Below are 26,409 nucleotides of genomic sequence, written 5' to 3' on the forward strand. Positions count from 1 at the left end.
TGTTTCAAGAACAATTAGTTTGGCATAGCAGATCAGGCTAGGCACACTTTGTCTGCTCTGAACTTATAGCACAGTGGAGCCTTGGCCAAAGGGATATGCAGTTGCTCTGGTTTTGTGTCAGGAGAGTCCAGATGGAAAGGGAGGTTTGAAGACAAAGAATGTGACTCTGAACAATACAGATGGCCAATCTCTCATTTTGAGGATCAAATTCTGTATGTAAACTTGAGGGTTTTTCCAGCTGACAGTTGGATGGATGAGCATCACTCGTAAGACAGTTTTCTCGTCAGGACAAGAAAGGAATTGTCAGAAAGGTACGCTGTCAAAGTTGAAAGTATTTTTCTTACTGGAAACCTAAACCAATGCATGTCTGTTGTAAGCATGTGTTCCAAAAATTCTGGATGACATACTGTTACTGAAACGTGTTGGACTAGTGCTGATTTTTCACAGAGTTCATCTGCTGCCTGTGTCTGCATATGCTAAGAAGTGATAATCATGTTGTGTTTTCTCACATTTCACAGTGCTGAGTTTCTTACAGAGTAAATTGAGCGAAGGGCAAAACCTGCACCACATTTTACAAACTTAATGAATTAATGTGCTTAAAAGTTTGATAACATCTTAATAAGGAGGTGTGACTTTGACTGCTTGACCTGGGCTCACTTCCAAATCTATAATTAACTATAGCTGGTTATGTGGTCTGGGAAGTTGATGAATTGGACAGTCTCATCAATTATTTCGCTGAAGAACTGGAAAGCTTTACTAGCACTAGCTTGATAAGCCCACCTAGGTTCAGGTGTAGCTTTCGTTTGATGTTATCATCAGCTTTATAACTCTTCCATAGATCAGCACTTAGTAATGAACAGCTATCTAATCCTGGATTGTACATAGGCTTTTCCATCAGCAGCAGCTGCACGGAATAGCTGCTATTGTAGATAGTTACTTAAAAAAAACCTGTCCCTTTGTTGATCTAGCTGGAGTGCTACTGCCTTGCAAATTATCCAGTCCTCTTTACTTCTGCTTATTTTTTGCACAATTCCCAGAAACAATTCAGGGTTTCTTATTCCAGGAATCATGCTTTTGGGTAACATTCTTAAGCTTATCTTTCTTTTGCAGAAAATATTCACTGTAGCAGCTGAATAAGCAATTATTACATCACAGAAGTCTAAGGTTATACAGATTTTAACCACATTTCTTGCTTTGAACTCCCACACAGTATGGCAATTCTGTAAAGATTAGCAAACTACCTTTTTTTTAAAACAACCATGTGCTTGTACACATTTTGCCTATGTAAGCATAGTTCATAGCTACTACATGAATGCATCATGTGCACAAAATGTTTTAGTTCGCGTGACCTTTAATCACTTCTTATTGGATAGGTCTTCATGACAGCTTTTGTGAAGTTAGAGATCTTGAGTTCCAGCTGTCTTTCTACTGTGCTCTTCCTGAGGCTCCTGAAATCTCTGTCAGAATACTACATATACCACCTTAACATCAGGACAGGCATCCTCGCTGTTATCATACTAACATGACTCAAGTTCTTTTGGATGCCCTGCTGCACATAGTTTTTTACAGGGGCAAAGCAGTGATGAAGCTGCATTTGATTTTATCCCAAATAGACTTGGATTTTCTCAATTAGTCAATTATCCTACAAAATTACTGTATCTGAATGAAAAGGAAGTAAAGATGCTGCCATCTTAACAGATCTCAGATTTGTTGTCAAAGTTTTCTATCTCATGATGCCAAAAAGCTAAACAATTGTTTCACAAACTTACAAAATGGACCAGACAGTGTATTCCTGCACATTACAACTTTCCTGTAGGGTTTCTCCCACCAAATAAAACTCCATGCTTCAGCTGAACACAGAAAGTATCTTCAGCCTTTCCCAGAAGTGTTTTGTCTCTCAGATGCCTGAGATTTCTCCGGCTGATTTGCATAAAACGTTATGCTCTTGACAAAACAGTTGAAGGGGCACCGGGTTCAGAAGAGCAGTACTGTAATTCCTGTTTGATCATCTTTGGCACTCCAGCTCTGAGGGGTGCCGCGAGCCCATCAACTGCCGTAAAAGACACATGGTCACATTCAGAGAGAAAAAAGAACCGTCACTTTCTGCCCAGTAAGTGAGATTCTTCGAGATGTCGTAATCAGAGTAGTTTCTACCATCTGCTTTCTGCTACCCCTTCCTTTCAGGCACCCTGCATTACAAACCTCTAGTTATGAGAAACTGAGAAGAGGCCATGCCCCCCCATGCTGTTAGTCCTCTGAGGAGGGTGTAAGGAGGCACAAATGGCCTCAGTATGAATTGCTTGCCCAAAGAGTTCCAACTGGGAGCCACAAGAACAGTTGAATCCACAACACTGGAAAAAAACCCCAACAAAACGCTTATGAGACGATAAGTCTGTCCTGTTTCTAAATACTGATTAACAACTCTTGATGCCAAAATAGTCTGAATTGATTCCAGTGCAATCAGGAGTTGACACCCAAAGTGTGAGACGCGTACTTTCTGAGATTTTGAAAGAGTAGAGATTTGTCCACGAATGACCATTTTTAAAAACAAACTGCAAAGCCAAGCTAGAGAAAATGTTTTTCACTGTTTTATTGTTATGTTTTAAAAGAATAGCCTTGAGGGTGGAGTCCTTTTTTTACTGCTTGTTTTTCACTTCCCTCTATTCTCAAGAGATTTTTGGCAGCATCTTTGGAGGATATGAATTGTGATGTCACCAAAAAAAATGAGCCTGGACCACAGTTTTCCCTCAACAGACTATCCGAAATCCTTTTTTGTCTGGATGCACTCCTACAGACGAGATTGCTTAGTTTGGCCTGCTTTGAATTCTTGAGTTATTTGGTTAGAGTAGAGGTGTGTTGCCAGAGCTGGGAGGGAAGAACTGATGTCCAGAGCCAGGGATTGTCCTACTGGGGAGGAACTTGGCTAAAGACCCATTTGTACAAAGCCCTGTGAAAACCTGCAGCCAGCTCTGCACTTCAGTTAAATGTGTATCATTTTTCAACACAGTTAAGATTAATTGCAGACAACAGCACTAAAAATATGGTTATTTGTAACACATTGTATGAAATTTGATGGATGTAATGTTTGTTAGCATTACACTGGCAGACAGAGAGCACCAGACAGGGTCCATATTCCCAAAGAAGAGATCAGATGCAAATTCACGTCTTTCAGCACAGGCAGACATTTATTTACAAGACTGATTTTCTCTGTAGCATTATAAACTACAGTTAGCTTTCAGACACTGGCATGAATTCGGACGCTCCGAAGAATTAAAGAGAAATATTGCCTCGACTTCATAATGACAGAATTTTGACCATTATTTTGGGTATGTAAGTAAGACTAGAAGGGTGACCTGGGTCATAGAGTACAGAGCTCTGTTATAAACTAGCATTTAACGTAATTCCATTTATAAGTGTAATGATTTTCTTATTAAAAAAATGTTTGGTTTACTTGATCCCATAATTTTGATTATTGTTTACACTGTAATATTTGTTGACAGAAACCACATCCTTTCACAAGCTGTACTTATCTAGGCTTAAAACTCTCTATTTCTTCCAATTTCTTCTTGTGTAATAGGGCTTTGATTGCCCTGCCTTTCTTTACACATTTGCTGTTTTGATGTAATCTTTCCTAAAGAGGGATAGCCAGAATTATGCTCAGTACTCCAGAACTTTGCACCATAGAACTGATAACTATCTTAAGATGACTGATGCATCCTAAAATCACATGTAACTCTTTCCTTTTTGCTTTGAATTGTTGGATTGTAATCACTGGTCAGGAATATCAGTTGTTCCCTGAAAGCAGCTGAGTTCCCGGAGGGGGTTGTCTTCTCTACTTGCTTTCAGCTGCTTTTTACTTTCCTACATATGAAGATCTGCCAGTTGAGGTACTCATGTAAACACTGTTTGATGTGTGCCAAAGTAAGTGTGATAAGGAACAGAACAGGCTAGGAGGTGGATACATGGACAGATGGAAGGAGGCTGTAACCCTCATACATCAGGAGCACCCTGAGAATGATGGCTTTGCAACTGGTATAGGTAGAGACAGAGGAGACAGATGCTTGTCCTTACTAGACTCTGCAGGAAGTGATTTGTGAAGACGGATAGTCTTGAATATAATCATAGAATCATAAAAATCATAGAATTGTTTAGGTTGGAAGGGACCTTGAAGACATCGAGTTCCAACCCCCTTGGCATAGGCAGGGGCACCTCCCACTAGACCAGGTTGCCCAAGGCCACATCCAGCCTGGCCTTGAACACCTCCAGGGATGGGGCCTCAACAACCTCTCTGGGCAACCTGTGCCAGTGCCTTACCACCCTTAAAGTGAAAAACTTCTTCCTAATGTTTAATGTAAACCTGCCTTCTTCCAGTTTAAAGCCATTCCCCCTCGTCCGAGCACTACGTGCCCTAGTAAAAGGACCTTCCCCAGCTCACCTGTAGGCCCCCTTTAGGTACTGGAAGGCGGCAATAAGATCTCCCCAGAGCCTTCTCTTCTCCAGGCTGAACAGCCCCAACTCTCTCAGCTTTTCCTCATAGGAGAGGTGCTGCTGCTTATTTAATTTTGCTCCCTTTGGATGTCCTTGGAGCAGAATTAAGAATGAGACAATCATGTGCGGCATTTTATGATCCAGTGGAGAGAGATGGTTTGGGAATGACCTGGTGTGCACTCACTCTTCTGCCACCAGCTTGCTGTGTAAGTTGAGCAAGTCATTTCATCGTTCTGTACTTCAGCTTCTCCATCAAAAAGAAGTAAATGAGATTTGCCTTTCTCTGAGCAGCACAGTGACCTACAGATGAAAGGGTCTAATGTATTTTTCATTAAGTAACCAGTCAGAATCATTTAGGTTGGAAGGGTCCTCTTGAGAACATCTAGTGTTTGAACACTTTCACAGTAAAGAAGTGTTTTCTTCTGTTCAGATGGAATATTGTATAGTATAATTTGTGCCAATTGCCTCTTGTCCTGTCAGTGGACACTATTGAAAGGAGTCTGGCTCCTTCTTTTTCATCCCCTCCCAGTAGGTATTTATAAACATCGATCGAATTCCCCCTGAGCCTTCTTTTTTTCCAGGCTGAACTCTCTCAAGACTTTCCTCATATGAAACATACGCCAGCGCATAAATCATCTTGGTGTCCCTGCACTGGACTCACTCCAGTAAGTCCATATCTTTCTTGCACCTGGGGGCCCAGGACTGGACACAGTACTCTAGGTGTGGCTTCATCGGTGTCAAGCAGAGGGGAAGGATCACCTCCTTCAGCCTACTACTAGTGCTCTGTCTAATGCAGCCCAAGGTGGTGCTGGCCTTCTTTGCTGCAAAGGTGCATTGCTGGCTTATGATTAGCTTTATGCCCACCAGGACACTCAGGTCCTTCTCTGCAGACCTGCTTTCTAGTTGGTAAGTCCCCAGTGTGTACTGGTGCATAGGGCTTGTTCCTCCCCAGATGCAGGACTTTGCATTTCCCTTTGCTGAATTTCATGAGGTTCCTCACTGCCCATTTCTCCAACCTGTTGATATACCTCTGGATGGCAGCACAACCATCTGGTGCATCAGCCACTCCTCCCAGTTTTGTATCATCTGTGAACTTGTTGAGGATGCACTCTTCCCAGTGTCCTCGTCATTAATGAAGATGCTGAACAGTGTTGGAACAAGTGTTGACACCTGAGATACACCACTAGTGACTTGCCTCCAACTGGACTTTGTGCCACTGATCACACCAGTCTGGGCCAGTTTTCAGCCAGTTTTCAGTCCCTATCTCTGTCCACTTACTTAACCTGTGCGTGGTCAGCTTGTCTACGAGAGTGTTACGGGAGACAGTGTCAAAAGCCTTACTGATGTCAAGGTAAACAACATCCACTGCTCTGTCCTCATCCACCAAGCTAGCCACCTCATTGTAGAAGTTATGAGGTTGGTTAGCGTGCTATCCCCTTCATAAATTCAGTCTGACTTCTCCTGATCACCTTGTTGTCCTTCATGTATTTGGACATTGTTTCAAGGAGGGTTTTTGCTATCGCCTTCCCAGACAGGAGAGGTTCACCGGCCTGTAGTTTCCCACATCTTCTCTCTTGTCCTTCCTGAAGACAGGGGGGCATTTGTTCTCTTCCATTCTTCAGGAACTTCTCTCATTTGCCATGACCTCTCAAAGACAATTGTGAGTAGTCAGCTCACAGTCCCTCAGCACTCATGCACTCATGGGCGCAGCCTGTCAGGGCCATCAGTCAAAAAACTTATGAAATGAAGAGAAAACTTTGGAAAGCTGCCCTTCTTGATAATCAGGTGGTTTTTTTACAAAGATTGCATATTTGTTTTACAAGGAGCTGTTCAGTGTCCAGGCTACAAGATAATTAATAGGAAAATGTGACTCATGTTTTATTCCAAGTTCTGATACACCTGCTGTGCAGTGAACTTTTGCACTTGAAATATCAAGTAGTGCTTGTCAGTTCATTAACAGTATTTAGTTTTATTAAATTAGAGACTTTTGCAAAAATCATACTCTGCACAAATAATTATCTTCAGTATGCTTTTCCCTGTAGTTTCAGGGTTGGTATCAGTTGGTATCTATATTATTTTTCCTGTCATATGTTAAGTGATCAAAATACCACATAGCTTTCTGTTTCTCTACACAATACCTTTTCATTTGCAGACATACTTTTGAGTAAAACAGCTTAATTGGATAATTACCTCAGGAAAAAGTAGTTCTGCAAATTAACTTCATCTGTTTTTCATATCAGACAGTTATTCAGCTTATCCTGTGTTCTCATGATTTTAAAAGGTTGCTTATTGCTGCTGCCGCATTTGATAATAAAGGAGTGCAATCTGACAGATCCTTTATTGTGCAGCACGCTATCTGTCTGAATTGGTTTTTGCTGGAGTATCAGTCTCTAGGCTGTGGAAGGTTAAGAGAAACCGCACTTTGCTTTACCGAGGAAGGAATACCTCCAGCACTTGGGCTGATTGCAAGGTGCTAATGGATGTGCCATTTGGCCATGGCTGCCTTTTGGATGGGTGCACTATTCTGTGTGTAGATTGGGGAGGGGAAAACAAACTGACTCTCTCTTGTTTTGTTTTGTTTTTAACTGGCAGATGCAATACTGTTTACTAAGGTCATATTAAATATATTGTTGTGTTTTTTTCTTCCCTTGTTTCTGCAGATCCTTCAATGGAAGAATGTTGTGACAAGGGTATTGAATGGGCAAATAAAAACAGAATATGTGCTTCTCTACCGTTAATATCCGAGTCCAGAGAATGCAGGTATATAGTTCTGTATTATATCTTAAACTATAGCTTATATTTTCATGTAAAACCATGGGAATGGCAGGTAAGAAAGCTGATATAGAAAATGAAGCACCTAGCTCTTAAATCCGAGTTTTTCAAATCCACATCTAGCCTTGGGGAGTACCTACTGACTACCTACTTTACTTCCATTAAGTCCTTTAATTTTTTTTCTGTTGGTCTAGTGTAGAGTCACTCAGCTCTAACCTGTTTGAACATGTACTGTCTTGTAGTCAGGTTTTCCACTATACTCTACTCGCAGGGCTTGGACTCTGCCTACAGTCAGTACATCTCAGTGTGACTCCACTACTGTCAGCAAAGCTGCTTCAGTTTATACTGATTATGAATCTAGCCCAGCGACAGTCCAGATTCTTGGGCAAAAGTTTATCAAGAAACACAACAGATCCTGTACATGAATAATCTATGGATTGAATACATACATACGTGCGTATGGAAGGCAGCGTTTTAAAACTGTTTCTCCTGTGTAGTGCCACCCAGTTAATTATCTTGCAGTTCTTAGTTGAATTGCTGTGGGGCAACTTAAAGCTTAAGTCAAGGAGATTGCTAGTTACGTAGAATATCCAACTTCTGTCAAATGTATTTGACCATACAAAATAGTAACCTTTAGTTAATAAATAGATTTATTAATTCTACTGACATTTAATAGGATACTCATGTCTATTATGTAGTCCAGAAAATGAAATAATGAAGTTAAATGTTAAAAATATTTGCACAGTAATACTTTGGCTATACTGAATCTCTTATATGGTTGGGGAATTCATATTTTTTATGTCAATGATAGTTTGCATTATTTTTGCTGTTAAATGCACTAAATTTAAATAGTGGAGCTAAAAATTTGTGATTGGTAGTTTGAGGGACAGTTTCACAGAACACTTTGTATTTAAAACATGTTACATTGCTCCCCTCTATCTTTTCAAATGGATTGCAAAGTGATTTAACATTGGTAACTGTAGAAGTGTTGGATTGATCTTTACTACGGAAAGAATGTGTCTTGCAGGCAAGTCTGTCTATGTTTTCTGACTTTGGCATTTATATTGGCATTGAAAGCACTCTCTTACGCAGAAGAATTGACAGATAGCACTTAAATCCCAATTTAGGAAATACTTGGAGAGTCAGAAGAGTTAGAGACAAAACAGAGGCAGGAAAAACAGGAAACCGAGTTTATTGAACAATCTGGGACCGAGAATCTTGATGATTTAATGATCATTTTATTAATGTGAGTTGCAATTCTGCTGTAAATGTAGTTTAATCTTTTAAAGATTGTCATTTTAGAGAGTCTTTAGGACTTCATAGGAACTGAAAAAAACTTACTAATACTTCATCTAGCTTTAGTGCATAACTGATACCTAATTAAGAAAATTATAGTGATGTAATGGTAAATAAGAAATCGGTAAAGGCACATATTCTGTGAGAGGCATGAGTACTTACTGAGAAAAAAAGAAGTGGCTAAATGCAGTTCAGTGGCATGTACGATAAATAAACATCCCTCCCTCTGGAGCTTGGCTTCGCTCTAAAAATGACGAAGTAAAATTGGCACCTTTGACTACTTTCTTTAATGGCAATATTATTTTACTCCAGTTATAATTGCAAACTGGCATATCTGTGAGAGGTACAGAAAAATCACTTTTATGATGCCATTTCAGACACAAAAGTAAGGACCAACTTCTACTCCTAATTGCTGGTGTAACTGGAGCCAGAATGAACAGTGAGGAGCGTGCTTTCCTTGGCAAGCATGTGAGGGTAATGACACTGATTTTGTGCATTTATTCCTACTGCATAGAGATACAAGCAAAACCCTGTTCCTTGCACTTGCTCAGGTCTAAGCAGGTGAGAATATGCACAGGATTGGTCACAGATTCTCAAAAGAACTTGCTTCCTATTTACACACTTACATGCAGTGGGAGCTGCCGAGGAACAGATATTTATCATTTACGTGGTTGTTTAAACCCCAGCTGGGATCTTTTGACTGTCCAGTGCAGCGCAGTGTTGGGCAGTGTAGATTGTCTGACTTTGAGTGCTCTAAAAACACATCACCCTTGGGTGTACAAACCCATATTACTTCCTGCCAGATGGAGCTGTTTGCCCTGCGTATTTCAGCTTGGTTTTGCAAGGTTAGCAGTCGAATGCAAGGGAAAACTACATTGTGAAGTGAGCAGATTTGATAAAGTTACTGAAGTAAAAATGATTTTGTGCAGTTACATTGCAAAGGCTGTTCAACACAGAACAGATTGGATTTGAGTACTTTACCCAACATGCTTTACAAGAATTTACATGCTTGTTTTGAATCCTGTTCTTAAAATAGTAGTAACATAACGGCATCTCAGATTCAGTCCTTCCCTCAAAACAAGCCCACTGCTAGAGTGTCTTTTGCTTTTCTTTTGTTTGTGCGAGGAACAAGCTGCCTTATTGAATTAGAACTGCATCCCCTTGACCTTTTCCCAACCATTTAAAGCACATTCATAGTAATCAAGAGAGGTTTCCGTGCAAGCACTGACATTCTCGGATCTGCCATGCATCCTAGAAACAAGCTGACAGTTCTGGGTTTCAACATCTTTTTAGGATCCTTCTCCCAAAGTCTCTTGTGGTTCTTGAGGGATTTGCCATCTGTGCGAGCGTCAGTTGTCATAGAATCATAGAATCCCAGGTTGGAAGGGATCTCAAGGATCATCTGGTCCAACCTTTCTTGGCAAAAAAATGCTGAATATGGTACAGTTCAAACTGCAGACATACTCACTTTCTTGTCCTACACCACAGGTGAGCCAGCCCTCTGTCTGAAGTTCACATGAATACCCAAGATCTATCTGGCTACAGTTGCATTCAAGTTGAAACAAGGCTCCTGGCTCTCTGTCCAGTCACGTCTGCAGTCTCTTATTGTGGTTGCTTGACCCACAAATGAGTATACTTCATTGTATTATCACTCAGGACAGTGGTAGTATTTTTCTCTGTGTCTCCATGACTCAGTAAATATGAGTGTAGGGTTTTAATGAATAATATCTTTGGCTGTCATAGCAGCAGCTTTTTGCCCATTCATCCATTTTCTTGTGATGTGGTTAAACTCGCAGCAGCTGGAAACAGCTGCCATTTATTTTTGGAACGCAACCTGCCCAGTAAATCTTCCTTTCAAAATGAAGTTTCCCCTGCCCAGAGCTCTTAGCAAGTGAACTTAATTCCTGGGCCAGAAACATCATATCTCCATTTGAGAACTGCATGCCTTTAGCACTGCGTAAAGTCTTTTTGGAGTTTCATTGGGAATAACATTATTTATTATCAGTGTTGCAAAAATGCATAAAAGAAGCAGCTACAGAACACTCTGCTAGGTGCTGTGCAAAAAAACAGAACAAAAAGGTGATCTGTTCCCAAGCAGAGACAATTGGCAGCACTTGGATACAGACTCAGACGGGAACACAAGGAAGTAATAAGACAAGAGTGTGTGGAGTGATAGGCACCAGACGCTTAACTGATAGATGCTGATAGGTGTTTATTGATTTATGCCATTGTAAGTCTGGACGAGCCTGAGATTTTGGACTTCAAAGTTGTGACAGTTTTCTGTCTGAAAAAGCTGTTTAAAGCTATTTTTGGAGAAGTTGTCTTTATTAATTATTATCTCTTCTCTGTAGCCTGTTAAGTGTGCCTCAGTCACTTGAGATCTTTGGCTTCATAGTCAGAGGGACAGAAGAAGAGTCTGCTGTGTTGTCAGGGTTTTATTGCCACTCATTTAGGATAACTTGCTTATTCACTTTGTGAATAATGTCAAAGTCAGTCCTTTCTCTGCCACAAAGTTATCAGTGTTGTTTCTTTACGTACAGAATGATATCAATATAATTTTACTCTTCACCTTCAAGAAAAAATTTATTAAGTAAATGACAAAGTTGTTAATGGATTGCAGCTGATTAATTTTGAGGTTTGTTGAATCAATTATTTTTACTTGAGTCCCTTGCTAATTTATAACATGTGTTCAAATATATGTATTTTTGTTGTTGAGGCACTCTTTATTATTTTCGTTTGTCATATTGTGTCACTTATAATACCAGATCTTGCTCTTGCTTTTGATTTTACTAAGTTCATTTCTGTTACATGTTAAATAGCAAACTGAAAGGACTAAGGGTGGAAGACCCATCTGGTTTTTGCAAAATAATTCTGGAGTGGAATCATTCCCTTTTTAATTTTTTTTTTTTTTTCAAAGGCCTTCCACTGTGCACATGAATAGCACTGACATAGTTTGAAGACAGGCTAATAAGTAGAAGGAGGGAGGCAGAGGGTAATTAAATTAGGCTGACAACAAAGACATTGTTTCCAGAGTGAAGTTAAATGTTAATGGCTTTATGGAAAGAAATGAAAAATAACTGATTAAAAAATCTGTGCTGGTTTAGGAGTGCATCATCTGGGAAGGAGAATAATAAATATGAAAGGATTGTGGAGGTAGACAGACATGTAGCTTTTTGGCTGGAAATTTATTCCATGAAAATCTGTAACACTGGTCCAATTTTAACACAAAGTAAAAGTGAGAATATAAACTATGATATCTTAACTTGATTTATAATCAAATTACCTAGTAATGAAATAACTTTAATTATAGATCTACATGTGCAACAAAAAATAAGGATTTTTTAAATGTTTGAGTGATTTCTGTTCACTAGTGAGCCATGAATAAAACTCATCTTTCAGGCAAACCAGAAAATGCATGATTTTACATGAAATAGCCTGAGTGAATGTCAGTTGTGAGGCCTTATGCTGCTAAAATTCTGTATTTAGTGTTTTAACATTTCAGCCATATTGTAAATACCTATTTATTTCAATAAAGTTCTGTTGCACTGTTTTAACTGAAAATCGGAATATGGCAGATAAGGAAGCAGTAGCCTTTGACTTTTTTAATTATTAGGAGTAATTAAAAAAAAAAAACACAAGAAAACATGGGCAAGTACCCCTCTACTTTCTTTTTTTTTTTAGAGACCAATATTGTAAGCTGTCCATAGACATGAAGTTAATAGGAAAGCTACACAGGAAGAGTTGAAAGGTTTTACCTGAAGAGACAACTCTAGATGCCCTATTAGCCATTAGAGATGGCTCCTTTACTCTGCTATGAAGTAGAAAGTGGGTATGTATTATATTAGGGATCAAAACCAGGGAGACACTCATAACTTAGGAAAGACAGGGAGAGAAACTCTTCATCTCAAAAGTCTTGGAGTCTGAAGAGTTTGTGGTGGTATGCTCTAGCGACCGTCAGCACGTGGGCTGGTGTGCAAAGGGAAAAGGATGGTCAGCTCGGCAGGCTAAATTGCAGCTGGAAGACCAGCACTGTGCAGATTTTTCTAGCATTTTTCACTGCCGTCTTTCAAGGATTTCTACCTCTGTTACAGCTACACAAGTGTTTACAGTCTTAAGCGATGTTTCCTACCAGTGCAACTTCGCTGTAGGGTTTGGGCAATGAAGTGTGATTTTATTGTTGTTGTTCTGAGAATGGACAAATGGTATTTTAATCTAGTATTCAATTGATGTTTAATTCCTTATTACAGTTGGGGTGGGCCACATGACTTATGAATACAGCTGTGGGAAACATTTTAAGGAACTTTTTTGTTTTGGTTGAAATTGCCAATTTGTCAGACAGTTTCAAAGAGATGACTTGTATTTGGGAAAAAAAAAAAAAAAAGCCACCCTGGAAATCAAAACAGATCTACTGAAAGACTGCTGTTGTTTGTTTGTTTGTCTGTCTGTGGCTAACATATCTAGCTCCTCACAGGACTTGGAGGGATAAAGAAGCTGGAAAGCCTCAGCTCCCACACTCTTGGGCCTGAAGTTCAGGTTTTACAGGCTTCCAAAGTCCTGACAGTCAGACCACCCCAGAGCTGGGCAGGGAATGGAAATTCTCCTTCAGAGGGAATTTCAGCAACAAAAAAGCTACATGTTCTTCCAAACTGGAACTAAATCAGATATCAAAAACTTCAAATATTCTGCCAAATAAAGTTACTGACCTGGGCTTAACTTCTTGCTATGACTTTAGAGTCTATTTTTGAATAATTTGTTCAGGAACGTACCTGGGTTCTGTTCCTATGCATTGAAATCTCATAGCTGTTTTTGCCTAAGTGAGAACTACACGGTCAGACCATTACAAAATCCAATAAATAAGGAAATAAGGGAATATAATAATAAATAAGGGAATCTTCAGGAATGTAGCTTGATAACCTCACCTCACCAGTATGCACAGAGGATGCAGAATCTGAGCCCTGTACCCACGTGTCCCTTGCTTTTAGTGGGCTGGACTGGATGGCCTGGCCTTAGAGCTGAGGAAGTCCCTCACGCCACCTGGGAGCTGCAAGCTCATCCTGTGGTCATCGAGAGCAGGGATGCTCCTCCAGAGGTGATGCATGGGAATCCACTTACCTCAGATGACAGTAGAAGCAGCTTGTAGTTCAGCGGTGCAACTAACCCATCCCTCTTCCGTATACTTGCACAATATCCAACAGTGTAAATAAAGGATTTTTAAGGGTAAAGGGTATTGGTTTGCTGAATATCTTTACATAATTTTATGTATTTCTAGGTAACCCTTGGAAAGATTTTATTCATCAGTTCAAATAACTAGGGTTGAGGGAAAAAAAAATTAGTGAATACTTAAGAGCAATGAGAGTGTTCAATCTTGTTCGTCTCTAAGATGTATAAGATTTGCCATGCTGATGGGTATAAAAGTGCATTTATAGGGTTTTTCTGTGCATTTCTTACAAACTGTTAACGTATCAGGTTATGCCATTTGTGTGCCCCTGTTATACTATAAATAGAATGTATCAACTTGGATTGCCTTTGGGTTAGTTTCCCCCTAGCAACTCAGATAACATTATTCTCAGTGAAACTGGGTTATCATAGAACAGATGGTTATGTTTATATACTTGTATGTGTAATCTGATTTGTCACTCCTCTTTAACTTTTTTCTGTGTTTCCCAGTGTTTCTTAGAGGAGGTGGTAGTGGAAGAACTTTAACCTGCAAGCTCCACCCACAATGCCACCCAACAAGGCAGAGTTGCACGCAAAAACAGAGTGGAGAGAGGGGAGATATCTCTTTCAATGGGCTTTGCATGCAAGTGGCAGTAGCAGTAGGAGTGGAGGATTTTAAACCCTCCTCATGCAGAATTTTTTCCACAGGAAGGAGTTTTCAGTTTATTCACTGAAACTGAGATAAAATGGAATGATTCTATGAGCAGTGGAACTAACAAAGCTGAGTTTCCTGCAGATTTTTATCCTGTCTCCTCTCCACATCTTCCTACCCCGTAACACTGTTCCCTCCCTTGTCTTTCTTTGCCTCTTGCTTGCAATACACTGTGTTTCTCACTATGACTTTCCTTGGTATCTTCACTTCTCCCCATATCTCCAGTTGCCCCACAGAGCAACACTCTGAGCTTCCTTCAACATGCCGTACCTGCCAGGGTAGACTGGTCATGGCATTGCAGACTCTCACAATGTCCAGGACCTGACTTCTCCCTCCCATCAGTTGGAGCGGCAATTTGGTTCTGGCCATCCTCTCTTCAGGCACCAGCTGTCACAAAATATGCAAGAATGCAAGTCCTGGAGATCTTGAGCCCTGTGGCAAATGTGACTGAAGTTATCCATTTGCTTAAAAAAATTGTTAGGCTAGACTACAGGGTAGACAGGCAGTTAAACTGTATTAAACATACCGCATAGACATTCTGCCTACTCCTAGAGAGTACTTTTACTTTGTAACTACAATCTGTGCCCACAGGAACCTCTTTCCATGGCACTAGTACAAGTGGTAATTGTCAAAACTTGCATTATCTGTTCTTGACCTATATATGACATTCTTCTCTTATTGCTTCCATCCTTTTGTCAGCATGACCCAGGTACAGTGCTGCCGCAGCCAGCTGGAGAAGCAATACTGTTCAGATGGGATTGAATTTGCCAATGTGCGTGAGGAGTGTGATTCACATATTGGTGAAAATTCTACCTGTGAAGCTGAATACTTCAAGGTGAGACATCAGAGCTACTCCTGTTCATCTTTAAGAAATGGTATTGACTGTCTAGATTGGTGTTAAGGGTTGACCCTGAAGGTCACCATACTCAGTTTGATGCACATAAACACTTTTTTTCCCACCTACACCTCATGTCTCTCTTAAGGCTGTCCACTTTGTGCAGCTTTGAGAGAAACAATTCCTTGTTGAGTAAAGCAGACTGATTATTTTTTAGCAGAGGCGGAGGGTAGAATGCAAAGGGTGGAAAGTCTTAACAGGTAATACCCTAGGAAACTACTTTGGCATGAAGAGAAGACATCAAGACTGTGGTAGGGGATAGCTGAGAAACTCAGATGCGTTTCAGGCTTTAGCTTTCATTAGACCTTCGTGGCCAAAGGTCAAACTCAGTGGTTTTCAGTATTGGTGGTCCAAAGGGGAAGTTAATCCTCTCAGTGTACTTATAATTCCAGCTTGTGTACATGTCCTTAGTTAACATGACTTTGATTTACAATTGAATGAGACATCTGTAAGCTTGTGGTAATAGCATTTGATATTAAAATGAACATGCCTATCGTTAGTGTCTTTAGTTAATCTGTGCCCTGCCCTCTGCCTTTATTACTGTCTTTGTCTCTCATTTCTCGAAAGGGAGCATATTCATACCATTCTGCAGAGTGTTTTTGGAAGAAAGTTCCACCATTAAGATCATGACCTTGACCATTACCAAGTCATGAACAGCTCTGGTCCTATTACGGATTTCTTTCAGTGCTGATGAAAATAGATGAGAGTGATTTTAATTCTTCCCACTGCTCAAAGATGCTTTCACTTGTTCATTCACTTAAAAAAAATAAAAATCTACTCTACAGAAGATGGCAGACAATGTCTGAGTCACAGATTTCATGTATCTTCAAAACGTTGGCTTGATCGTGTTCCTGGCAGTAGGGTGCCACTGATGCCAGGGCTGTGAAGTAATCCACATTCTTGCTGTGAGTAGAAGGAAGGTAACACATGCTGATGAAGCTGCCATTATTGGGTTGTCACAAACTTGTCTGTGTGTGCAGCGTGGTTTTTTCCCATGGTAGAGCGGGTTCCACAGAGGGGACATATTGCACCCGTTGACCACGTTCAGGGTGTGCCCTGCTCCTGGCATGGAGATTCCTCTCTGCAGCCTGTCCTATTAGAAGCCTGTCCACCCCAATCTGGATGTGGCATGAAAAAAATATTTAGCCCTCTGTGTCAGTACTTTGAAGGGCTATGAACAGATGAACAAGGACTGTGATGGCGAGTACTCTGCGGATTGTGCTTGCTACCAGAGACAGGTTTATGACAGCAGCACTATTTTAAACACATGCTGTGGGACAGCTCTTAAACAGAGTGCAACTGTTAAAGGAAACCTGCTTTCCCATCAATTGTCTGATGTTTCCCTATGTGGGTTTGTCAGTATGAGGAAGAAGAGTTAATGATGTTGTTTTTTAAAATGGCCAGACTTATTTAAGATAGCACGTTTTCATGGTGACATCTGTATTATTAGACAAGGTGGACTGGGCCTTGATCTCTGGCCCCGAGAATAAATGGCTCAGCACAGCTTACGCATGTCACATAACTGACATCTTTCCCCTGCAAAACACAGTGCATGAGGGCTGTTGGGAACAGTCACTGGCCTGTGCTAACCCCAAAATATGCTTCAGCATTGTCTGAGGGATGTTAGTTGCCATTAGAGCTTGCTAATATTTAAACATTGCAGATGATTGTGGGACAATGCCTGAGCCCATATTCTGTCCCTTTTTAATTTACTGATAGAAACATAGCCAATGTTATTTAATCTGTGAGCCACATTCTGCCCCTCCACTCCTTAATAGGAATATCCTACACTTAATAACTGTACTGAGGTAGCTGTAGGAGTATCTGTAGATAATCTCTTTGATCCATGATGGACGTGGATGATTTATAATCTAATATTGGTGAACAATTATCATTTCTGTTGTTGAATACATTTTTAATCCGATGACCTTGAGACATACAAAGTATCTGCCAATTGTGCCCTGCTGCGGTAAACTTTTATATTCACACCAGGCTTGAATCTCATTTTGCCTAAGTTGGTTCATTTTAGTTTAGCTTAGGTAGCATGGGAAATCTTTTGGATCCCCTGTCTCTTTCAAGGAAGCAGAAAGAGTGATTTAGTAATTCAATTAGTAGGATTAATCGCAGCACTTTGCAGCAAATGAGGCAGCTAATCTTTCTCCTGAATCCAAAGCTTGCGATTGGAAAGAAGATAAAAAGACCGTATTTTGAAAACACTTGCCTCAGCTTTTACACTTAAAGGCAGTAGGCCTAGGTAATAATGGGCTTAATATTAATTTTGCGTTTTCTTGGAAGCATAGCTTTTCTTGCCTTGAAAAAAAAATGCAAAATTAATCATTAATCCCTAAAATCTTCTTCAAAAGACAGTAATCAATTTCCAGATTTGTTGCTGATACAGGAGATGTAGAAATGGTTTTACGAAAGTTTCTACCACAACAGCCCTGTAGAAAGGAAGGAAGCTTGTAGAAATTTTACCTCCTTTAAGGTGATCGGAGATTTTCCCCAAAATTTGTCATAGGTACTTTCTCTCTCCAAAGATAATAGCTTTATCTCCCCAGTTTTGTCAAGAATACATTGATTCTGTATATTAGGTGAGCACAAAAATTTTATTGCTTTGTACCGTTGAACATATTTTTTATTTTTGTTAGATCTTCAAAAGCACTGAAAAATTCTGCCGAGTTATTTGTATTTTTTTCAGTCTGTTTTTCATAGTATCTACTAGTTAGTCTGGATTTCAGCAAGTGAGAGACCTCTTGTGGACAGATACACAAAAGCAATGTTCACCCTTCCAGATCTGGTAACTTAAATGGTGACATAAATAATAGAGAACTATTCTAAAATTCAACTAATTAAGATATCTTATTGATGAAAGCAATTTCAGGCGCTTCCTAATCACACCACAAATAAATCTTCAAACTTCTCACGTGTAACGATTTATTCCTTTATTCCTTCCGTCTTTATTCCTTTCTATGAGAAGGCAAGGTATAAGAGCAGTCAAGGGATTGTAGGACTTCAAGTAGGACACAGCTTTCTGTCCAAACATGAAGATCAAGGCATGCCTTTGAAGCAGCATGGCCTTTTGCTAATAACAGGGAAGAGGCAAAGGAAAAAATGTTTGAGATTATTATCGGGATCACTTAAGAAGCAAAGGCTTACAGGCAGTGAAAGTGTGTAATAACAACTCAATCGTTAGGTTGTACCATCCACGAAGGCAGTGATGGTCCTAGCAAATGGGTGAACGGTCATCGCAGCATGCCTCCAGGCAGCTGGCAACCTTTGGAAAATGGCTGCAAACACATCAATAACTGAACTAATATGGAGTCTAGACTGCACTCAGAACTGAAGGATCAAAGACTTTCAGAATAGGCTGACAACCGGGAAAAAAATTAGTGTGAAAAAGGAAACATTGAGATTAATCTTACTGGGATAGTGATAGCTATAATGAGATACTGCTTTGTGTCTGAGAACACCAGGGTGCCCCGTGAACATGGGTTAAACTAGCCTTATCGCTCTATATAATTACCATTCCACAGTGGGAGAACTGAAAGAAAAGGTGACTTCCCAAGCTTACAGATGAGATATGTGGAGATATGTGTGTCTACAGAATCCTGTGTGTGCTCTGAGTACAAGGCCATCCATCAGCTTCTCCACTGTTTTTTGTTAGTTGAACAGGAAATGTTAGCTTTTAGGACTGCCAGTGCAGAATCTTCGAGCCTCAATATTAGAAGCCACTTACCACAAACATCAGTTAAGAAAACATTTGACACTTTCCATCTCTGGATCATTTTGTTTGTGGTATAGCAACATAAATTATTATCAAGATGCATCATGCACAGTTAGAATAAATACAGGTTGAAACAAATGGTTCAATGCATACAATTATGTTAAATGAAGATACAGTTTCTTACAGACATTGCAAGACTTAGCAAGCTCTGTACTTGAAGGTTCACATTAGCTGGAGACAGAGGTCTTTCAAATGGTGGCTCAACCTGGAAGAAATAAAGAACATAAGGTTATTCAGCACTTCAAGAATGGCAAGATTAATGACCACTCTTTAAAAAAAAAATAATCCAGAGAAACTCTGTAACTCCCAATTTAAGCATTGTGTGACAAGACAAAGGAATAGATTGAGATAGTTCATATGCCTAACAGTAGAAGCTAGTGAGGATATCTAGAAGAATATAATGTCAAAATCTGGCAAGGCATAAGCTGTATTCAGTAACTTAAATAAGATTTGGTTATCAAAAATACGCAACCTTAAGTCAAACAGTGAATCTTCAGCTCGGTTTTTATTTCTGCCTTCTAGTTTGTGGTTGTGTAAATTGGAAATCTAACAAAATTCTAGACACATGTTGAAAACTTTGAGAAAGATGCCTCAGGAAAATGTTAGACATGTTAGACAGAATAAATATACAGAAATGTTGCAATTCTTGGAAGACATCATCAAGTATTTATTTCTAAAGTAGGCCAGAAAAGCCAGAAATGATAGAAATGTCCTAGACATACTAGTGATGAAACCAGAGCGTCTGCCACTGGATGGAAGTAAAAAAAGTGGGTAGTGAGGAACCATCCCATCAAACAATAGTTAATAAGGGAAAATATGTATTTTAGCATTACAATGGGCATGAAAACAACACGCCAGCACTGGCCAGGAGGGTAGAGTTCCCGCTGTACAGCATTTGGCAGCAGGGAAAAGATTCAGTCGTGTAATTAAAGACAAAGTATAAAATAGCACACTTACATACTTCAAAATGCTATAAAGTAAAAATAAGATTAAAGAAACAAGGAAAAAGGATTTTATTAGTTTACTTCCATGCTGCTCTAGGTTCTAAAAGAACCTTTCACTACAGTACAGAGAGAGAAACATAAGTAATACCTTATAAGGGAAAGCTTAGAATACAGGCAGGAATTTACAGAAATCTAATAGTTGCCTTCTCTTCAATAGGTGTGGTGCTTAAAGAACCAGTTACAAAAATTTATTTCAATGTTTAGTTATTTTATATTCCATCTGCTCTGTGGTGCAGGCTATTTTCTTCAAGCAAAAAAGAGTCTGGAAGAATAATAAAATAACAATAAAAGCTTAAATCTGCTTTTACATGACAGTAGCAATTGGCAGACACCAGTTCCAGAGAACTGAACATCTTTGCTGCTTTGTAACAGCAAGGAAGGGAAACTGAATAAATCATCAGCGTCCCCTCAGTTTAAAATTAAAAGGAAACCTCCATGGAATTACTTGTCCTGTGTTCACTTCTGTGGTGTATTCTGGGGCCGTAGTTCAGCAGATCTGGAAGAGGTGGATCTTGTTTTACTGCTGGAAGCCGTGTCCAGGCTGTGATGCTTTTAAATAATGTTTGACTATGTAGTCTGTTTTTCAGGGCACAATAGCTTCTCGTTATGACCTGTTACCACTAACCTTGGATGAATCACATTTGTTCGCTTGTTTGTCTGTTAGTTCAGAGAGGGGTGTTTTTTGCTGGGAAGTTGAGTAGGCAGTTATTTATAAACTGAGTCACGCACTTCATCGATTGTGTCCCAGTTTAATTGAACTGGGCACAAAAGGGAAGCAGAGATGTTAAGAGTTCCCACTGTTTGCTGGTGTTTGAAACTGGGCTATGCAGGCAGGGAGCAATGAAATTCCATGTACGTATGTGGACCATTCTGGTCCTCTACATCACCCTGCACCCACATTCCCACATACACAATATTTGCGAGAACTGGATCCAGGCTTGGCTTTATGTAGGCCAGATGCAGAGCTCACTGAACTCAGCTACAGATTAAAATGTCTGAGTTCTTAAAAAGTTTGCAGAAAATTTTGCATCAGTTTGCCAAGGTGAGATAATGGTATTGGCACTACTGACAGAACGTTCATTGAAGTGTCCAGTGCTAGGAATTGACCTTTTATTTATTTATTTTTTTAAAAACAGGTATGTTGTTACTGTTGTTTGCTGGGAAAGGCTGCCGAAGTTCAAGGACAGAGTTGTGAACCAAACCCGAAGATAGGATACCAGTGTGGAATTGTCTTCAGGGATTGCTGTGTGAAGGATCAAGAAGGCATTGATGTATCCATCAGTGATGATGCTCCTAAAAAGGAACAAGGTATTTTATGTTGCAAATTATAGGAGTGAGACGCAAAATGATGTGGGGTACAAGGAATGCTTGTTCTTTAAATTATTTCTGTTGGAATTCCTGTAACTTGAGATCTCCTCTCAGTGATTTAATGATGCATGTTTTTGAGCTCATTTTTTTGGCTAGCAATAGCTGAAATGTTGCATACCACAGAAGGCTAAACGAGCTGGAAACTGGTCACTCAGTTGCTGGTGTCAAAACTTAACTCTAAGACAGATTATTTTGGACACTCATGATCTTGTCTTGGAAACTGAGTATAAGCTATTAATTTTTAATAGCATTTTGCCCACTGATAAATTCTTAATTAAAAAGAAAATTGAAAACCAAATATTTTAACTGGATTTAAAAGCCAGATGGCCTTAGCCAGCTCTGCAAAAAATGTTGCCTTTTGTGTCACAAACTGGGGGCATTTGAAATGCCTGGACTGTCTGGGAGAACTGAACATTTCCGGGAAACACGGTATCTGCGTTTCTTTACAACATTATCAGAAGAGAGGGGCATCTAGATGGCAGCAGCTCCTGACACCCTTCTCTGTACCAAATCCACAGAGCTAAACAGAATGAGTGTGGACATGCTGACCCTTACAGACCTGGGTTTGTTTGTTTGGTTTTTTAACTTGTTCACTCAGCAGACAGACCTTAAACTGCAGAGAAGGCGTGCTCTATAGTGTTGCCTCTGTCATGGGCAGTTGAGCACTGAAAATATGCAGTCTGGCTGGCAGATCACCAGTGACAGATTTTGGGAGACATCCTAATCAATCACTTAAACTCAAACCCAAACCCCACTATAAAAACTTGCATTGGTCTGCTTGAGCCAGTGCGTTATCAGACTTGTTTCAGGGCTTTCAAACCTGGCTTATGTCGGTGCACACCCTTATCAAGTAAGATTGAGAAATGCCCTGCCAGTTACTTTGTGTACCACTGTCTCAGCAGGGGAATTCCCCGTGTCCATTAGCACGGGGTGAAGCAACTGGACTGGTAGCTACCTTGTACTTAGGCCGCTCTGTTAATAAGAAAAATTTGCAGACTCAGTGTACCTTCATGACATGAGAAATATATCAACACCTGAAAATCCAGAATTGTGAGCACAGCATACAGTATTTCACCACTTACCGGTGTGGGCAAGGTGCACGCATAATAACCATTATGCATATGGTTAGTTATGGTTATTATGGCACACATAACCATTATGAATTGCAAAAATGGGTCTGTGTCAACAGGCAGGGCAGGACAATGGTCTCCTCATTAAACTAAGAAACAAGCAGCTGGTTGAACATATGTCGAATATCGCAATCGACAATAAAAATGGCGAATATCGCAATCGACAATAAAAATGGCCTGTAGAAAGGCAGGGCAAGAAACATGAATAGACACCTTTGTTCGTCGTGAAGATGAGATCAGTCTCCCTTTTGTGAGGCAGCTTCTTGGACTAGCACCTTGTGTTTGTGTTATGCAATAGCAAGGCATGCAAGGCATTCTGCTGCAGAGGGTAAGGCAAGCTGACTGCCTGTATGATGCTTTCTTAGTCACCTAACGAGTAATCTCTGGTACTGTGTCCCCAGAGACCTCTACAAAATGAGACCAGACTTGGGCAAACTGATTTCATTAGCTTCTGTGTGACCAAAACGTACCCCTAGGACTCAATCTACCAATCCAGCCTTGTGCCACTGCACAAAAACTTGCGTTCACAGCCGTGATGTATTATTTGCTTGTAAGTGACTGCTGGTTGAATAGGCTTATGGACGGTCACTGAAATAAGGCTAAGATTCCTGTTCAATAACCAGAGTATTTTGAGATTGTGCTTTCACATATCTCACTACCAACCCACCATTTCCCCTGCATTCAAAGTGGTGGGGTTGGAGGAAGTCCATTAGCTAGTCCTTTGGGCAAGCACTGGCTTCAGGTAGGGGATGTATTCAGCCCTTTGATGTCCTCCGTGTGGAGAGAAAGAAATCTGAGGACACATGCACGTAGCAGAAAACTCTCCCAGCTAAGGTGTATGAAGTACATTTGAAAGAATGCCATAAGTAGGTGCCCAGAAGTTGGGTGTGGAGTTCTTTTTGGAATGAAGTCTAAATAAATAACTGAGGTTAATCTGATTTTCATTAAAACTGTGAGTACCCCAAGCTACTATAAAGTCAGTGGAAGCCAAGCATGCCTCAACAACATGTCTTATGAAAATGAGGTTAAGCTCTGGTAAAAAGCCTAATGTTAAGAACCTGCATTTGAAAATCTTAGCCCATATGTAATCTATGATCACAGCGTGACTTTCATATTGAATCAGTCAGATGGAAAATGCCCCATGGCCATGTGCATTTGAATGTCAAAATTAAGCATGAAATAGCTGTAAAATATGTAAATAATGCTCTTTAATTTTGTCCTGGTTTATCCAAAACCCTGGACTGAGTCCTGTCCCAAGCAGGCTGCTTTTTGCTGTGAGAAGAAAAGTGCTTTCTCCTCTAATGCCTATCTCTCCTCTTTTTAGTTGAAATTTCAAAGGAGGAACTAGACCAAGAAGATCCTTATCTTCATGATGGCTGCAGAGGTAAGTCAGGTGACTAGTCCTGTTAGCCAGCTCTTTTGTGATTGCCTCCAAGAAAAGTGAAGCAAACTTAGATCTAGAGATTAGCCAAAACCTTTTGCCTAGACTAGTTATGGGTAAAAATAACAGAATGAAGATCCTTTCTAAGAAATAGTAGGCCATTAAGTGATGCCTCAGTAGTTCTTGAATGCAAGGGAGGCATTGTCTCCCATAGTGGAGTTCATCTTACCCAACTGAAGTTTAGACTATACATTTAATTTTTATTTATCTTCTAGCAGGTAATACCTCAGAGGTGTTACCTGTTGCACGCATGGAGTTCTCTGGATTCTTCAGAAGATGGGGATCCTATATTAAATATGAACATTCTTTTATTCCCCTCTTGGGACGATCAGGGTGATTGAATATGAAATGAAACTTGTTTCCTTTTGAGATGCATCACCTGAAAAAACGGAAGAAAAGCGGCTATTGTCCTCCTTAGACAGGCTGCTCTGCCTCCTGGGAAGAATGTGTTACTGGAATATTGTTCTCCTAAGTATCCTGATTTATTGCTTGTCACATGTGATTTACATGTCTATAAACTTAAACCAGCAGTGATTTATTATTTTCTACAAGCATTTCAGAACTAAGTAATGTATTTAGGATAAAATCAATTTAATAGACTTATATTCCAGTTGAGAGATGATTTACTGTGCTGCATGTTGTATAGCTATTACGCTTTACAGAGGGTGGAAATGTCTGCTAGGTCATTAGTTAGTCAAAGCTAACACTGGCTCTCCTTCTTGTCTCCAGCAGCTAATTACAAGAGATGACATAGAAAAATGTGTTATATATTTTCCTAGCATTATTTCTTTATGTAATCGGTTGTTGCATTTGTCAGTTAATCAGCTGCCTGCAAGAGATGGATTGGTATGACTAATTACAAATTAGACTTTCTGTCTACAGTGTATTTTCTGATAAACTTGGCATGCCAGAATTACTTGTGATTTTCTGATTGTCACCAGGGGAAACTTGAATTTCGCAGGCGGTGCAACTTCCAGCAGTTTGTTCTGGAGCACTTTCATGGTATATGAGAAAATTATTATATTGTTCCAACACCTCCGTTATAGGTTTTACTGTGGCTGACAGGAGCTCACAGTATGATCAGAGGTTCAGAAAGCGGTCGCTGTTCATCTATCTCAACCACAAGACCATGGTTCCTTCTAATGTCATTCCCTTTGCCAGTACTGTGTACAGACCGAATTTTCTAAGGTGTATTAATGGCCCTGTCCTCATTAGAAGTTGTTGCCCTTTAAAAAGTTATTTTAATTCACTGAAAAGTTTAAAGTATTGTAGCTGCATGTGCCCACATTGATTGTCCTTATCTCAACCCTGGTTTTTTAATGCTTATCTAGCCATTCTGAAAAACGGAAGAAGACAGGTTCTATTTGTACTAAGAATATCAGTAATCTTACAACAAATAGTTGGAAGTATATAACCTGTTCTCTATTGTGAGAATATTAAATACTTTTAATGTTAATTTATTTTTAACAGGATCAGAACAAGTAAGTTTTCTTAATGATGAGTGAAATTTTGTGTAAATTTCTGATAGTATCCTCTCTTTCTGCCTGCCAGAATAACCCCAGCTCTCTTTCACATTCTTTGTGACTCCCGCACACACCACACTAGCGCCTTAGTACCTGACTAGTAAATCTTGGTTCCTTTACTTTCTCTGAACCCTTTGTCACCCACAATACCCGCTTATCCATTTTGTGTTTCCTGCCTGCTGAGTAGGAAAAGAGCGCATGCTATAGCTAATTCAGGAGTGTGGTCCTAATAATGATGGACTAAAAATAAAGCCTTATGCAGCTAATAGTGAAAATGTTCCATTAACTTAAGGTGATGTGTCTTGTCTTCCTTATTTTACAGTAATTGCCATACAAAGTTTTAACTTCCCAGCCAAAACCTGAGGAGGTATCTGAGCTCATCAGCATTTTCCCTTCAGCTTCTAACAATGATGGGCTATGAGCACCTCCTTAATTTATTTCCTTCTTGAATTCATTTTTAGAGCTAAAAGAATCCAGTGATTACAAACACTTCTTTCAGTCTGTAGCCCTTTCCTTCTTTTGTATATGTGTGTGTTTAGTTATCTCCTTTTCTATATAAATCAGCAAGCATCCTGTAAATTAATGGTTTGTCCTGGTTCCTGTGAAGACCCTCTTAATTATATAAGACTTCTTAAAATATCCCATTAGGTGGTGGTCCCTGCTCTCAGCAGTGTAGAGACACAGGATCCAGTTACGTCTGCTCCTGCTTTGTTGGGTATCAGCTTCAACCAGATGGTGTCAACTGTGAAGGTAAAAGAAATAAACCCATTGCCTCAATTATCAATGTCCTTATTTTAAAAGAGCAAGAATAGAAAAAAAAAAAAAATCCAGAGAGAAGA

The 26,409-nt window shown here is 39.8% G+C and overlaps 1 protein-coding gene across 1 annotated transcript in view; it reads left to right on the plus strand.

Annotated features, from left to right (window-relative positions):
• The first annotated feature begins 7,156 nt into the window (after positions 1-7,156).
• Positions 7,157-26,409, plus strand: part of FBLN1 (fibulin 1) — a 67,494-nt gene continuing 48,241 nt past the window's right edge. The window contains exons 1-5 of the mRNA XM_009879719.1: positions 7,157-7,248; positions 15,125-15,260; positions 21,245-21,389; positions 23,931-23,990; positions 26,219-26,320. Of these exons, the coding sequence (XP_009878021.1) occupies positions 7,157-7,248; positions 15,125-15,260; positions 21,245-21,389; positions 23,931-23,990; positions 26,219-26,320 (535 nt within the window). The remainder of the gene's footprint in view (positions 7,249-15,124; positions 15,261-21,244; positions 21,390-23,930; positions 23,991-26,218; positions 26,321-26,409) is intronic.

Source organism: Charadrius vociferus, unplaced genomic scaffold, assembly GCF_000708025.1.
Source record: "Charadrius vociferus isolate BGI_N301 unplaced genomic scaffold, ASM70802v2 scaffold90, whole genome shotgun sequence".
Taxonomy (NCBI): domain Eukaryota; kingdom Metazoa; phylum Chordata; class Aves; order Charadriiformes; family Charadriidae; genus Charadrius; species Charadrius vociferus.